The sequence below is a fragment of the Panthera onca genome, chromosome D2, assembly GCF_046562875.1.
Source record: "Panthera onca isolate mPanOnc1 chromosome D2, mPanOnc1 haplotype 2, whole genome shotgun sequence".
Lineage (NCBI taxonomy): Eukaryota > Metazoa > Chordata > Mammalia > Carnivora > Felidae > Panthera > Panthera onca.
The window spans coordinates 35524591-35541486 of record NC_138349.1 but is presented as its reverse complement, the minus strand read 5'-3'; the positions used below and the strand labels follow the sequence as shown (position 1 = coordinate 35541486).

Sequence of the window (16896 nt, the reverse complement as noted above, 5' to 3'; positions counted from 1 at the left end):
TATTTTTATATTTTTCAAAGTGAAAGAACTGGAATTAATAATCTTTCATAGTAGTTTCACAACATGATCCAGAAAAACTGCAAGCTTCTTTACAGATTTCTGTTGATACTTAATTTGTAAGTGTCAAATAATTATTGCCTGCTTGACTTTTAGTCAGCCTGGAATTTACAGTGTGTGATGTGAGGTAGGGATCTAAATTTATTTTTCCACATGAACAGCCAGTTATCACATTATTGAATCCTTCTCTCCCTGATTTATAATGGCACCTTTGTTGTAGCTCATGCTTCATATATGTGAATATTTATTTGGCTTTCTTTTCTGTTTGGTCTACTTGTTCTACAGTATTATCGTCTTTAAAGATAACTTAAAAAGTGTTTGGTTTTTGAAATTTTTGCAGTTCCATTATTAACAGTGAAATGAATGTTCTAGGTAGCTCTTTTGGTTGCATGACCTAGAAACTTACCTGAGTTCAGCAATAAATTATCAAAGCTAAAAAACATGTGTTTAATATATTTCTGTAACATATAGACCTATTTTAAGTTTCCTTTTTAAATTAAAATCTTATTACCTGCATTTGTTTTAAAATCTTCTATTAGTGATTTTTCACCTATTCTATTCATTACATAATTTTAATAAAAAATTTACTGTGGCTTTGATATTTATATCTCTATGGCTTGCATAGTTCTTCCTTTAGTTAAAAATAATTGTAAAAATATATGCCTCTTTTGGGGAGGCAGGGGTTTTTTTTGTATTATATTGAAATTATTGCTGAGTAAGAGGCAATTAATCTTGTGATTAGATAAAACAGATGCTCTTATAGGATCCCTTAAGTGAATATAAATATAAGGACAGATCATCTTCTCTCCTTATCTTCTAACTGCTAAGTTTCTTTGGGAAGGGAGAAGAACTAAAGAACATGTCACTTAGGACTATCTCTAGAAACAGCACATATTCTTTATTTCCAGCTCCAAAGAATTATTTTACTTTGGATATAAAACTCTAGTTTGGGGTTTTATGTTCATGTAAATTTAATTGTTGAAAGGTGTTTATAGTGATAAATATGTTTATAATGATAAATATGTTTAGTTGCTTAATTGGTTAAATTCTCTTAATAGAATTTCAAATGCATTATAGTTTTTTCCAAAATTCTCTTTTCAACTAACATTTCATATTAGGCCCAGAAGCCTTACCTGGTACAGCGGAGAGGAGCTGAATTTGCCTTGACAACTATAGTGAAGCATTTTGGTGGTGAAATGGCAGTGAAGTTGCCACATCTCTGGGATGCTATGGTTGGACCATTGAGGAATACAATCAACATAAATAATTTTGGTGTGTACGTTTTTCTGAGTTGGACTTTGTAAAATTATTTGCAAGGTGATACACACTTAAATCAATATATTTTAATAGATGGAAAGTCCCTCTTGGAAAAGGGAGATGGTCCTGCCCAAGAATTGGTGAATTCTCTGCAAGTTTTTGAAACCGCAGCAGCATCAATGGATTCTGAGCTTCATCCCTTGGTAACTAACTACTGCAAGTGTAGTTTTTTTCTAATAAAACAAATGGTTTTATTAAAAAGTCTTAAGGCTTAAAAAATGTAACTTTGATGTCATCCCTAGTAATTGCATTTTCTTTTATGTGTTATAACTAGATTCCTTCTTTATTGACAGCACATTTCTTTTTTTTTATATGAAATTTATTGTCAAATTAGTTTCCATACAACACCCAGTGCTCATCCCAAAAGATGCCCTCTTCAATGCCCATCACCCACCCTTCCCTCCCTCCCAGCCCCCATCAACCCTCAGTTTGTTCTCAGTGTTTAAGAGTCTCTTATGCTTTGGCTCTGTCTCCCACTCTAACCTCTTTTTTTTCTTTTTTTTCCTTCTCCTCCCCCATGGGTTTCTGTTAAGTTTCTCAGGATCCACATAAGAGGACAGCACATTTCTTAAGGGCTTCGAGTCAGAGCTGGGTGCACAGACGTTAAAGAAAACCCACTTTGGGAGCTTTGAATACAGAGCAGTGGGAATAGGGCTCTGATGACACAGAAGCCAGGTGTAAACAGAAAGGAAGTTATAGCCCTATTAATTTATGCCATGGTAATAATATAACTCTTAATTAACAGGTGATAAAAATTCTTTCTAAGTATAAAGGTAGAAGGAAGTTACCTGCCTGAGATAAAGCTAGTCAGTGGCAAAGAAAGAACACTGGTTTGTAGACTTTATATATTAAAATGAATATTTCTTACAAAAAAAATTGTGGCAGGAGAAAAATAGAATAGAGAATTAAATATCTGTTTTTTCCATAGAAGAAAACCGTATTCTTTCCATGTAACTGCAGTGGGAAGCTCGGCAGTATGTAGCATTGTTAAGTGCGCTAGCTCCTGTTCTTTATTCATGTTAACAGAAAAGGGAGAATCTAGGAGAGAGAGAAGAACGAATCTTTTCTATTTGTATAGTAATGAACTTCTGTCTTTTTCATGTTAAATTTTGTTGATTTATCATTAGTAGAGAAGGGCAGAATCTGTATGCTCTCACCCTTCTATGATCAGCGTAACAGTCATCAGGGCTGTAAGGCTAGTCTGTTGAGCCTGTACCTGGCTCTTAATCAACATAAATCCTGGTGTTCCATGCAGTAGGCTTTTATTAATGAGATATGTCATGCTATTGTGATCATAATGCCTGTGGTAAGCCAGGAAGTTAAAGTGGAAAGTACTTACCAAAGGATGGTGCCTAGAACGAGTTCAGGATCACTCAACTCAGTGAATAGGAAGTACATATTTAGGGGTGCCAGGCTAGCTCAGTTGGTAGAGCATGTATGTGACTCTTGATCTCAGGGTCATGAGTTCAAGCCCCGTATTGGGCATGAAGCTTACTTAAAACAAACAAACAAAAAAGTAAGTACTTAAACCTAAGCCAGAGCTACCAAATTGGGAGGGGACTGGTGATGTGTGGTGTCATTTCCCCTCCCAAGGGGAGAATCTTAGTGCCTTTTGATGTGAACCCTGCTGCCTTAAGGGAAGAAAATGAAGAGTGAAGTTCTGCACCTTTTCTTTTTTTAGAGAGAGGGAGAGCAAGTGCGAGCGGGGGAGAGAGGCAGAGGGAGAGAGAAAGAGAATCTTTTTTTTTTTTTTTTTTTAATGTTTATTTTTGAGAAAGAGAGAGTGGGGGAGGGACAGAGAGAGAGAGGGAGATAGGATCTGAAGCAGGCTCCATGCTGACAGCAGAGAGCCTCATGTGGGGTTCCAACTCATGAACTGTGAGATCATGACCTGAGGTGGAGTCAGACGCTCAACTGACTGAGCCACCCAGACGCCCCCTGCACCTGTCTTTTAAGAAGAGTTTTAATATATTAATTTAGATTTAGATTAATTTTTTATTGAAGATGTTTTGACAATAATGTTTGAGGTAATTGGAGATACTCTTGGATTTAGAGCCATTTAGAATATTGAGAACCTCTGAGTATGGGCTATTATAGGTATATTTTAAACACCCCCTAATGAATATTCTGATTGTCTTAAACTTTTTGTTTTTAGTTGGTACAGCATTTGCCTCATCTTTATATGTGCCTTCAATACCCCAGCACTGCAGTGAGGCACATGGCTGCTCGTTGTGTAGGCGTTATGAGCAAAATAGCTACCATGGAAACCATGAATATTTTTTTGGAGAAGGTTCTTCCATGGCTGGGGGCAATTGATGACAACATCAAACAAGAGGGTGCAATTGAAGCACTTGCATGTATCCTTTTTTAATTTGACAAATGTTAGAAATTATATTCATTTTATTTAAGGATGACTGAAATAAAATTGACTTATTAAAGTATGTTCATAAATAACCTGTGTTGTTCCCAAAAGAAAACTGCTTTGTTACATTTCACATGAAAGTATCTTTATATTATATTATAAATACATTACAAATATATTTACATTATGAAAATTTTCACACAGAATGTTTGAAGAGTTACTATTTTAAGAGATCTTTTTAATAGGCAAAAATAATTGTATATATGGCAAAAATAATTATATATACTTATGAAACATATTTCTAGTAACCGATCTATTGGTTTATAATTAGTGTCTTATTAATACTAATTAGGTACTGTGTATGTAGTCTGTATGTTATAAATATGTTTTCAAAGTTCATTATGTGGGTGGAAAATGACTACTAAATAACTGGAAATATATAAGCAAGCTTTTTGCTATTGGTACAGCATCCATTGATGTTCTTTAACTCGAAGTATCTGAAAGATATTTCTAAGAGCAAGAAAGATGGATGGAGATCAAATCAATAGAAACTCTGGTTCAGAAATGCTGAAGATTGCAGGAGGACTGAACTTACTGGGCCCTGCTATGTCCAGTTATGATTGTCAAGATCCTGGTGGGAAATTTGGAATTAATCTTTGAGTGACATTGAATTGTGCTCCCTTGCTGGCAATGTAACTCACTTTATTTTGGTGTTGGAATTTTAGAAACTTGAAAGAATTTTTCTATGAGAAAAACCTGATTGAAACCTCTAGCATTTCTCAGATGAAAAACAATTTTATAGTCCTAAGAGAAAGTTAAATGATGTTTACAAAAGAGCAACAGTGTACAAATGCTGTTATAATTGAATCAAGGATCTTGAGGGAGTCTATTCCCTCATGATATAGATGAGAAAGTGAGGAAGCATGTTAGAAGTTACAGTCTTGGTGTATCAACTTGAAAATAATTACCTCAGAACAGCTTGAAAATTTCCTTAATAACTTACTCAGGTGTAATGGAACAGCTGGATGTTGGTATTGTTCCATATATTGTCCTTTTAGTTGTGCCTGTGTTGGGAAGAATGAGTGATCAGACAGACAGTGTAAGATTCATGGCTACACAGTGTTTTGCAACACTAATTAGACTCATGCCACTTGAGGTAAGTTGAAGGTACTCAGTTTATGGACTTCATGTTTTCTATATTTTCATTTGTAATAATTGTAACTCTCTTAAAACAATGTCAGGTTAAAAACAGACCTCTGGAGTATGTTCACATTACAAGCATTAAAAATTTTTACCTTAATGGGTATTTTTTTCACACAAGGTTTTAAGTAAAACTGTGGTTTCTAAAAGAATGTTTACTCATTGATGCAATTCTAGAAATAGAATTGTTCCTAAGTATCCCTGGTAACAGCTAGGTAAAGATTCTGTGCTGAAGTTTACATGAAAGGTAAATTGAGAGATGATAACTGAAAGCTTAAAAAGCAAGTGAAGTCTCTGTGGGAGTGTGGAGAAAGCAGATTAGAAGGTCGGTTGGAGAATTTTGGAGTATACTCATAGGCTGGAAATAATATATATAGCCAAGGCAGGAAAAAGAAGTGACTTGAAACAAGGGAAGGGGCAAGACCTTGTTGCCAAGCTGCTTAAAATATTTTGATGGGATTTTTATAATTGAGGGAATAAGTAGATACATAGTTCATCCATGTTGCAGTATGTATCACTACTTCTGTTTTATGGTCAAACAGTATTCCGTTGTATGGATATACCATGCTTTGTTTATCTGTTCACCAGTTGATGGCAGTTGATGGACTTTTGGATTATTAACCATCTTTTGACTTTTTTTTTTAAGTTTTTTTAATGTTTATTTATTTTGAGAGAGAGAGAGAGAGAGAACAGGGAGGGGCAGAGAGAGAGGGAGACACAGAATCCGAAGCAAGTTCCAGGCTCTGAGCCGTTAGCACAGAGTCCCATGCAGGGCTCGAACCCACGAACCATGAGATCATGATCTGAGCTAAAGTCGGATACTTAACCGACTGAGCCAGCCAGGCGCCTGCATCTTTTGACTATTACAAGTAAAGTTAACTGAACATGCACTTGCAAGTCTTTGTGTGGGTATATACTTTTGTTTATTTTTATAAATTATTTTAAATGTTTTGTTATTTATTTTGAGAGAGAGAGACAAAGTACTTAAGTTGGGGGCGGGACAGGGAGAAAGAGAATTCCAAGCAGGCTCTGTACTGTCAGTGCAAAGCTTGATGCGGGGCTTGATCTCATATGAGATCGTGACCTGAGCTGAGGTCAAGAGTCGGGTGCTTAACCAGCTTAGACACCCAGGCGCCCATTTTAAATGTTTGTTTATTTTGACAGAGTGAGAGAGAGCATGCGCACATGTAAGTGGAGGAGGAGTAGAGAGAGAGGGAGAGAGAGAATCCGAAGCAGGCCCTGGGCTCCGTCTCACTAACCATGAGATCATGACCTGAGCCAAAATCAAGATTCAGATGCTTAACTGACCGAGCCACCCAGGTGCACCTATATGTTTTAGTTTTTTTGAGCAGATATCTAAAAATGGGATTACTAGGGTCATATGATATTGAAATTCTTAAGAAATTGCCAGACTGTTTTTCCAGAGTAACTGTACCATTTTGTGTTCCTACCAGCGAAGTATGAGCATAAGTTGGGTAACCTCTGTGAAAAAAGTTTGGCTATATCTGCTGAAGTTGAAGATTCCCATCCAATAACCAGCAAATTCATCCCAGATATATAGCCTAGAGAAATTCATACACATGTACCAAGACATAGCTTTAAGAATATTTATCATAGTATTATTTATAGTAGTCTAAGACCACTCAAATGTTCATCATCAGTGGAGTAGATATGTTAACTGGATGGTGATGGTGATGATGATACTGCAAAAGAATGAACAAAGTAAAGGCACAACAGTACTAATCTTTAACATAAGATTCCATTTTTATGAAGTTCAAAAATAAGTAAAAGTACATGGGATGCATACTTAGGTGGTAAAGGTATAAAGAAAAGAAAGAGGTTGCCATGAAAGTCAGTAAAGTGATTATCTCTTGGGGAAAGGAGAGTTGGTTATCACTGGGAGGGAACATATGGGGTCTTCTAGGATTATGGCAGGGCTATTTTTATTCATCTGGTAATGGTTATAAAGTTGTTTATTTTATAAAACTGTACATTTATTTATATATTTGTCTATATGAATAGTTTATCCCACAATAAAAAGTATTAAAATAAGTACCATGACCAAAAAAATGAAATACTAGACTACTATATTGAAAGACACAAGTCATTTCCAGAATAGTTTCCATTTTTGCTTCCTAGGTCTTACTCATATTTTTTAATTCTTGGACCTTGCATCATCTTATTTGTAAACTAAATTGTTAGTCCCCTTGGCCCTTTTCCACTTTGGAATCAGTGAGTGATAGGAAACCACCATGTGTCCTTTGAGCAAAGGAGTAGATAATGAACAAATGTTTTAGGAACATTAATCTAACAGCTGAAAGCAATTTAATAGCTGTTAGGAAATCAGTTTAATAGCTGTTTATGGATTAGAATGGAAGTGACCCAAAACACAGCCCAATCCACTGTGAGGAGATAGTCAATTGTTTTTAAGGGGATACTAACAATATTTGATAATCAGATTGGCAAAGAAAAGAGACTCTGACCATTAGAGGTTGAGAAAAGATTAGTCAAACTCTCTTTGATGTGATCTGTATTATACTCTCACCATGATAGAAAAACAGGAATCAGGGGTGTCTGGCTGGCTCAGTTGGTACAGCATATGACTCTTGATCTCAGGGTTGTAAATTCAAGCCCCATCTTGAATGTAGAGATTACTTAAAAGTAAAGCCTTTAAAAAATAAAATAGGACCAGATATATCCTCCCACCATAAGTAGAAAACTAGACAAAATGAATCAAACAGTGGTTTTCGATACTGAAGAGCAGGCAATATAGGATAGAAATCATGAGAGAAAAGAAACAAATGAAGTGCCCTAGCTTACTGCCTAAAGTAAGTTTCCAGGCCATCGGACAGGGAAGTGAAACCTAAACAGAACCTCACAGTTTCACCTATTTGAATAGTCAAGAGTTCAGAGTGTAGGTAGGACAAGATTGCTAGAATTTGCAAGGACCCAAGAAGTAGTTGCAGAGAAGAAGCTCCAGATGTCCACACCAGGGCTGAGTATTCATCTGGGCATATGTGTGAGAATGTATGTTTCAGACTGGGAGAAAAAATGATTGAAAGGAGTAGGTGGAACAATTCCCAGAGCTCACACATGGTCAGGAATAATTTGTGTTTCCACAAAACTGAATCAGAAGACTTCCTCCCATTTAGAGCATTAAGCACAATTCTTAGAAGTATATTGCCCAAGTAGTGAGATCAAACTAGCCCTTGACGAAGGCGGATTTGGATCTACCTTAACAAAGCTTAAAAATAAGCCCTAAAAGGAGGATCAAATTGATTTCAAGTAACTTTAAACCACATCCCAGAAAATAACTCTAAAATATTAAAACCAAAGAAGGGGTACCTGGGTGGCTCAGTTGATTGAGTTTTGGACTTCAGCTCAGGTCATGATCTCGCGGTTTGTGAGTTCGAACCCTGCATCATGCACAGAGTCTGTTTTGAATCCTCTGTCCCTCCCCCACTTGTGTGTGCATGCTCTCTCAAAAATAAATAAAAATATATATTTTTTTTTTTTAAATTTTTTTTTTTTCAACGTTTTTTATTTATTTTTGGGACAGAGAGAGACAGAGCATGAACGGGGGAGGGGCAGAGAGAGAGGGAGACACAGAATCAGAAACAGGCTCCAGGCTCCGAGCCATCAGCCCAGAGCCTGACGCGGGGCTCGAACTCATGGACCGCGAGATCGTGACCTGGCTGAAGTCGGACGCTTAACCGACTGCGCCACCCAGGCGCCCCGATAAAAATATTTTTAAAAAACCCAAAACACCAAGAAATCCAGCACCCAACAACATAAATGATGTTTAGCACCCACCAAAAAATGGCCAGGTATGAAAATATATCCAATAACCAGCAGAAAAGTCAGTCAGTAGAAACAGACCCTGAAATGGCCCAGATAATAGAATTAGAAGATAAGGATATTAAAATACATTCTATATGTTCAAGAAGGTAGAGGAAAGCATAAATGTAGTGAGTAAAGTGGAAGAAGGAAGAACAAACCAAATTGAACTTCTTAAGATGAAAAATACAATTACAAATAAAAACACACTGGGATTAATGGGAGAATGGATGCTACAAAAGAAAAGATTACTGAGTTTGAAGATGTAGCAATAGAAACAAGAATATCATGCAAGTATATTCCTGTTCTACACTGTCTTGATTTCCTCTATTACATCTTCACAGGAAGAACATGTACTTTTCTGAAATATATACTGAGAAGGATTCAAGTAATTTTGACAGAAGCTCTAATTCCTTGCACTGTTAGTAACTGTTGGTGATTTAATAGGAATTGGAATGAGGAATATATACATAGGAAGAGTTCCTGGCACTGAATAATATTTATGACTTCCCAGCTTAGAGTTTCAGTGTTAGGAAATGTATCTACTTATATGGCCTTATGGCTGGTTGTCATTAAAAATTCCATGAAGATAGATGTTTGACAATTTTGTAAAGCATTTGTGCTTACAAAATGAGAGTCCTCATTTTGATGACCATCATTATGCTATTAGATGTTCTAAAGTGTTAGTTTCTATTTTATTAGATACAGTTGTTAATTCCTAAACTTTCTGAAAATATAACAGGTAGTCATTTTTAAGACTCAGTGTGCATACCTCATTCCTCCGATATATTTCTCATGTAATGTGGAATATATATTTTAAATGACCTTTTTTTAAATGTTTATTTTTGAGACAAAGAGAGCATGAGCGGGGGAGGGGCAGAGAGAGAAAGGGACAGAGGATCCAAAGCAAGCTCCACACTGATAGCAGCAAGCCCAACATAGGGATTGAACTCACGAATTATGAGATCGTGACCTAAGCTGAAGTCGGCTGCTCAGTTGAGCCACCTAGGCACCCCTATATTTTAATTGACCTTAATTGATATTCTGTTTCCAGAATTTTACATTTCTTAACTTAACATATGCCATATGGCAGTAGTTCTCAAGCTTTTTGGCCTGAGTGTCTCATTACATTCTTTTTTTTTTTAATATGTATTTTTTATTTTTTTACTTTTTAAAAATTTTTTATATTTTTTTAGCTTTTTTAATTTTTTAATATGAAATTTTTAAAATATATTTTTATAATCTTTATTTATTTTTGAGAGGGGGGAGAGAGAGTGAGTGCTAGTGGGGGAGGAACAGAGACAGAGGGAGACACAAAATCCAAAGCAGGCTCCAGCCTCTCAGGTGTCAGCACAGAGCCTGATGTGGGGCTTGAATTCACAAACCGCAAGATCATGACCTGAGCTGAAGTCAGATGCTTAACTGACTGAGCCACCCAGGTGCTCCTCATTATATTCTTAAAACTTGAAAACCCTAGAGCTTTTATCATATTTTCTGTAATAGAAATTAAAACTAAGAAACGTAAAAAAGATTTATTATTTCATTTAATAAACCCATTAGATGTTGCCATAAATAACATCTTTAAATGAAAAATAACTTTTTTTCTAAAAAATAAGCTAGTGAGAAAAGTGACATTGTTTGGCATGTTTGCACATCTCTTATGCCTGGTCTAATAGTAGATAGCTGGATTGTTATATTTACTTAGGCATTCAGGCTCTTGCAATATGTTTCTTGGGCTGAGGTATATGAAGAAAGTCAAGCCTCATAGAGATAGGTAGTTGGAAAAGTGAGCAGTATTTTGACAGCTTTTTAAATAATTGTGGACATTCTTTTATCTGATAACATACCAAAACTCAAAAAGAGAAAGGTTATTACATTTATGTGCAGTGTGGAATCTAAAAATCCTATCACTGAATATAAAATCTCTCTACATTCATATTTATTGGTTTATCTTACACTTATGAATAGAACGTATACCCATACATGTTTTTTAACATCAGCATTGGTCACTTGGAAAATACTGATTCAATGAGTTATGTAAATCTTTTAAAGGTTGATAATATTTTGTCATAAACTAGCAAAAAATCAGATTCGTTAGATCACTAACAGAAAATTCTTCTTAAGTATTGGAAAGCTTATACTTAAGCTCAAGCTCACAGTGCTGTTTCTCTTGGAAGATTGAATTTTATCATTGGCAACGTTTATGTCAGTTGTTTTCTTTGAAGTGACAAATTTATATTTAAGAAAATGTTGGCCAGACAGCTAAGTCAGAATAACAGTTTGTCAGTCCATTCAAGTAAAATGTTGTTCTGTGAAAAATGGCTCACTCAGGTCACAATGTAAACAATCTCATAAGTGCTTATTTCTCAACATAATTATATTTTGATATACAGCAAAAGTGCTTTACGTGTAGTTCGCATTTTTTTTTTTTTTTTTTTTTTTTTTTTGCACAGAATGTTAAAAAGATGTGCCTTCAAGGGTTAAGGTCTAATAAAGTTATTTTTACTACTTTAAGGACATTGTTTTTTTAATGTTTAATTTTGGGAGAGAGGAAAAACTCAAGTGGGGAGGGGCAGAATGAGGGGGACAGAGGATCCGAAGTGGTCTCTGCACTGACAGCCGTGAGGCTGATGGGGGCTTGAACTCACAAACTATGAGATCATGACCTTGAGCCGAAGTTGGACATTCACCTGACGCACTACCCAGGTGCCCCTACTGCTTTAATAAGGACATTCTTAACTGAAATTGGCTTTTAAAAAAATGCTGATACATGGCTGTAACACAGTGACTACTGGTACATTTAGTGATGTTGCCTTGATTCTTTTTGAGGCATAAGCAGTTTTGCCCACCATTACTTTTGGAGCCTCAGTGCAAATGTCAGCCAAGTGAAAAAAGCAAACAATGTCTTTCCTTTATTATGAAATGGTTTTGACCTCAGTGATCCTTTGAAAAAATCTTGGGTATCCTGATGGGTCTGCAGACTACATTTTGAGAACTGATACCCTAAAACATCATAACACTGAAATTGAGAAGCTCCTGTAACAGCCTTTTATTTAAAATAAGTTATACAATCTTGTTTGCCTCTTTATCAAGTAATGCCTGGTGTGGGGAACATAAGTTGTAGGTGTATTCTTTAAAATACCTCATGTGCTTATTTAGTAGTCTGATAACACTTTTAATACCTGTCAAATTTAAACCCTATTTGTTGTCCAGTCTTTAAAATTATTTATTATTACTTATTACTATTATTTTAACTGTTACTATTTCTGAATTATTTTTCTCTGTATTTACATTTTGATAAGACTTGCAGTTATTTTACAATCTGAGTATGAACAAATTAACTGTGGTAAATAGTTTTAATACACTTTAAAAAATCACTTCAGGCAGGCATTCCAGACCCTCCAAATATGTCAGAAGAACTAATCCAATTGAAAGCCAAGGAACGACACTTTTTGGAGCAGTTATTAGATGGGAAAAAATTAGAAAATTACAAAATACCAGTACCAATTAATGCTGAACTCAGAAAATATCAGCAGGTAAAGTTTTATACTTATATAATGAATAGTGACTATTCCTTTCAATGTACCCTGAAGAGTTTTTAAAATTTTATTTAGTAAACTCTTGTGTTTAGTGTCTTTTACCCGTTTATTACTCCTTTGCCTATAAAAACACAGATTTTTGGTCTGTGCAAATGTGTTTTATAAGAAAAAAATTTTTATGATCTGTTCATATTTATAATTTTCCTCTTTCTCCTAACCTTTCAGGATGGTGTGAACTGGTTAGCATTTCTTAATAAGTATAAACTTCATGGAATTCTGTGTGATGACATGGGTTTAGGAAAAACTTTACAGTCAATCTGCATTCTAGCAGGAGATCACTGTCACCGGTAATTTAAAATGTTATTTTTTTGGAAAAGGGGTTTTAGATGCTGAGAAATGTAAAAACAAAACAAACAAACAAAAACTGGTTAATTTATTGTGTTTTATTGTTGTAAAGGGCCCAAGAATATGCAAGATCAAAATTGGCAGAATGTATGCCACTTCCTTCCTTGGTGGTTTGTCCGCCAACGTTAACAGGTCACTGGGTGGATGAAGTAGGTAAATTTTGCTCCAAAGAATATCTCAATCCGTTACACTATACTGGACCTCCTACTGAAAGAATAAGGTAAGAACTCTACAACAAAAATATTTAATCTTCTGTTTTGAGAATCACTTTAGAAGAATACAATTTATTAAAAATGACTTCTAGTTAGTCTTTTTGGTTGTCGGAAGCTCAACTTATTTAAGAAAGATGAGTGTATGTTATAAAGATAAAATCAGTGAGATACTTCAGAGTTTAGAGACTTTAGCCATTGTTAACAGTCAATTGGATTTTCTAAGTATTGGACCTAGGAACCAAAGCCATTCTCTGTGCCCTTCTTGGGAGCCTTGTAATCACAGCATCTCTTTCTCTAAGAGCTCCCTCATCCCCAAAATGCTTTTGCTCCATAAGGGCTGCTCTGGCTGTCCTGAGACCATAGCAGTGTTAGAGTTCAATTAGCTTTACCCTTTCTCTCTTAAACTGGTACATCCCTTATGTTCCTAAATACAATTTTTTAAAAAATGTTTATTTTTGAGAGAGAGAGCACAATTGGAGGAGGGGCAGAGAGAGAGAGGGAGACACAGAATCTGAAGCAGGCTCTAGCCATGAGCTGTCCGCACAGAGCCTGACGTGGGTCTCAAACTCATGAACCATGAGATCTGACCTGAGCCAAAGTTGGACGCTTAACCGACTGAGCCACCCAGGCGCCCCCCTAATACAAATTTTGAAGAGCAGAATTTCCATTGATCTCAGTTTACCTTTTTGTGTGTGTGCAAATTTTTATTTACATTCTAGTTAGTTAACAGTGTAATATTGGCTTCAGGAGTGGAATTTAGTGATTTATCAGTTGCATATAACACCCAGTGCTGTCATAACAAGTGCCTTCCTTAATATCCATCACCCATTTAGCACATCCCCCACCCACATCCCTCCAGCAACTCTGTTTTCAATCTTTATGAGTCTCTTATGGTTTGCTTCCCTCTCTTTTTTTTTGTTCCCCCTTCCCATGTGTTCATCTGTTTGTTTCTTAAATTCCACATGGGAATGAAATCATGTATTTTTCTCTGACTTATTTTGCTTAGCATAATACATTCTAGCTACATCCATGTCATTGAAAACGGCAAGATTTCATTCTTTTTGATGGCTTAGTAATATTCCATTGTATGTATACACCACATCTTCTTTATCCATTCATCAATTGATGGATACTTGGGCTCTCCCCATCATTTGGCTGTTGTTGATAACGCTGCTGTAAACACTGGGGTCCATGTACCCTTTCGAATATGTATTTTTGTATTCTTTGGGTAAATACCTAATAGTGCAATTGCCAGGTCATAGGGAAGTTCTATTTTTAGCTTTTTGAACAACCTGTGTGTACTCTTTTCCAGAGTGGCTGCACCAGTTTGCATTCTCACCAGCAGTGTAAGAGAGTTGCCCTTTCTCCACATCCTTGCCAACATCTGTTGTTTCCTGTGTTGTTAGTTTTAGCTGTTATGACAGGTGTGAGGTGGTATCTCATCCTAGTTCTGCTTTGTATTTCCCTCATGATGAGTGATGTTGAGCAGTTTTCTTGTGTCTGTTAGCCATCCGTATCTTCTTTGAAAAAATGTGTATTCATATCTTCTGCCCATTTCTTAACTGGATTGTTTTTTGGGTATTGAGTTTGATAAGTTATGTACAGATCTTGGATACTAACCCTTTATCAGTTATGTCATTTGCAAATATCTTCTCCTATTCTGTAGGCTGCCTTTTAGTTTTGTTGATAGTTTCTTTTGCTGTGCAGAAGCTTCTTATCTTGATGAAGCCCTAGTAGTTCATGTTTGCTTTTGTTTCCCTTGCCTTTGGTGATGGGTCTAGTAAGAAGCTGCTCTGGCGAGGTCAAAGAGGTTGCTGCGTGTTTTACTCCTGTAGGATTTTGGTGGTTTCCTGACTCACATTTAGGTCTGGCATTCATTTTGAATTTATTTTTGTGTGTGGTGTAAGCAAGTGGTCCAGTTTCATTCTTCTGCATGTTGCTGTCCAGTTTTCCCAACACCATTTGTCGAAGAGACTTTTTCCGTTGGATATTCTTTCCTCTTTAGCTAAAGATTAGTTGACCATATAGTTGTGGGCCCATTTCTGGGTTTCCTGTTCTATTCCATTGATCTGTATGCTTATGTTTATGCCAGTACCATACTGTCTTGATGACTACAGCTTTGTAATGTAGCCTCAAATTCCGGAATTGTGTTGCCTCCAGCTTTGCTTTTCTTTTTTAAGATTGCTTTGGCTGTTTGGGGTCTTCTGTGGTTCCATAACCAATTTTATGATTGTTTGTGATGATAGTTCTGCAAAGAATGCTGTTGGTATTTTGATAGGGATTGCATTAAATGTGTAGATTGCTTTGGATAGTATAGACATTTTAACAATGTTTGTTCTTCCAATCCATGAGCATGGAATGCTTTCCCATTTCTTTGTGTCCTCTTCAATTTCAAGTGTTCTATAGTTTTCAGAGTACAGATCTTTTACCTCTTTAGTTAGGTTTATTCCTAGGTATGTTACAGTTTTTGGTGCATTTGTAAATGGGGTTGGTTCCTTGGTTTCTTTTTCTGCTCCTTCATTATTGCTGTATAGAAATGCAACAGATTTCTATGTATTGATTTTACATCCTGCGACTGCTGAATTCATGTATTCTAGCAATTTTTTGGTGAAGTCTTTTGGGTTTTATATGTAAAGTATCATGATGTCGTCTGCAAATAGTGAAAGTTTGACTTTTTCTTTGCTGATTGGGATGGATGCCTTTTCTTTTAGTCTCTGATTGCTAAGGCTAAGACTTCCGGTACTACGTTAAATAGTAATGAGAGTGGAAATCCCTGACTTGTTCCTGACCGTATCACTGAGGGTCATATTAGCTGTGGGTCTTTTGTGTATGGCCTTTATGATGTTGAGACATGTTCTGTCTATCCCTGCTTTGTTGAGGGCTTTATCAAGAATGGATGCAGTATTTTGTCAAATGCCTTTTCTGCATCTTTTGACAGGATCACATGGTTCTTATCCTTTCTTTTATTAATGTGTATCACGCTGATTGATTTGCAAATATTGAACTAGCCCTGCAGCCCAGGAATAAATCTCACTTGATCATGGTGAATAATTCTTTTAATGTGCTGTTGGATTTGATATGCTAGTATCTTGAGAATTTTTGCATCCATGCTCATCAGCGATATTGGCCTGTAATTCTTCTCTTAGTGTGGAGTCTTTGTCTGGTTTTGGAATCAAGGTAATGCTGGCCTTGTAGAATGAGTTTGCAAGTTTTCCTTCCATTTCTATTCTTTTGAATAGTTTGAGAAGAATAGGTATTAACTCTTATTTATTTGTTGTTTTTTTTTTTTTAATTTATTTTATGTTTATTTTTGTGAGAGAGGGAGTTAGGGTGTGAGCAGGGGAGGGTCACAGAGAGAGAGGGAGATACAGAATCCAAAGCAGGCTCCAGGCTCTGAGCTGTCAGCACAGAGGCTGACATGAGCTTGAACCCATGAACCATGAAAGCCGAAGTTGGACATTTAACCAACTGAGCCACCCAGGCGCCCCAACTCTTCTTTAAATGTCTGCTAGAATTCCCCTGGGAAGCCGTCTGGCCCAGAACTCTTGTTTGTTGGGAGATTTTTTTTTTTTTTTTTTAAGCTTCTTTATTTTTTGAGAAAGAGAGAGAGAAAGGCAGTGCCAGTTAGGGAGGGACAGGGAGAGAAGGAGAGAGAGAATCCCAAGCAGGTTCCACACTCAGTGCAGAGGCTGATGCAAGTAATCTCATAAGCCATGAGAACACAACCTGAGATGAGATGAAAAGTTGGACGCTTAAAAGATCAAGCCACCCAGGCTCTCTTGTTGGGCTCTCTTGTTGGTAGATTTTTGATGACTGATTCAGTTTCTTTGCTGGTTATGGGTCTGGTCTAATTTTCTGTTTCTTCCTGTTTTGGTTTTGGTAGTGTGTGTGAATTTCTAGGAATTTGTCTATTTTCCAGATTGCCCAGTTTGTTGGCATGTAATTTTTCATAATATTCTTTTTTTTT

General features: G+C 36.3%; 1 protein-coding gene across 1 annotated transcript in view; it reads left to right on the top strand.

Moving 5' to 3' along the window:
- BTAF1 (B-TFIID TATA-box binding protein associated factor 1) overlaps positions 1-16896 on the top strand; it is a 119003-nt gene that overhangs the window by 78389 nt on the left and 23718 nt on the right. Inside the window, exons 22-28 of the mRNA XM_060642039.3 lie at positions 1176-1329; positions 1408-1517; positions 3530-3731; positions 4744-4892; positions 12157-12309; positions 12538-12659; positions 12770-12937. Of these exons, the coding sequence (XP_060498022.1) occupies positions 1176-1329; positions 1408-1517; positions 3530-3731; positions 4744-4892; positions 12157-12309; positions 12538-12659; positions 12770-12937 (1058 nt within the window). The remainder of the gene's footprint in view (positions 1-1175; positions 1330-1407; positions 1518-3529; positions 3732-4743; positions 4893-12156; positions 12310-12537; positions 12660-12769; positions 12938-16896) is intronic.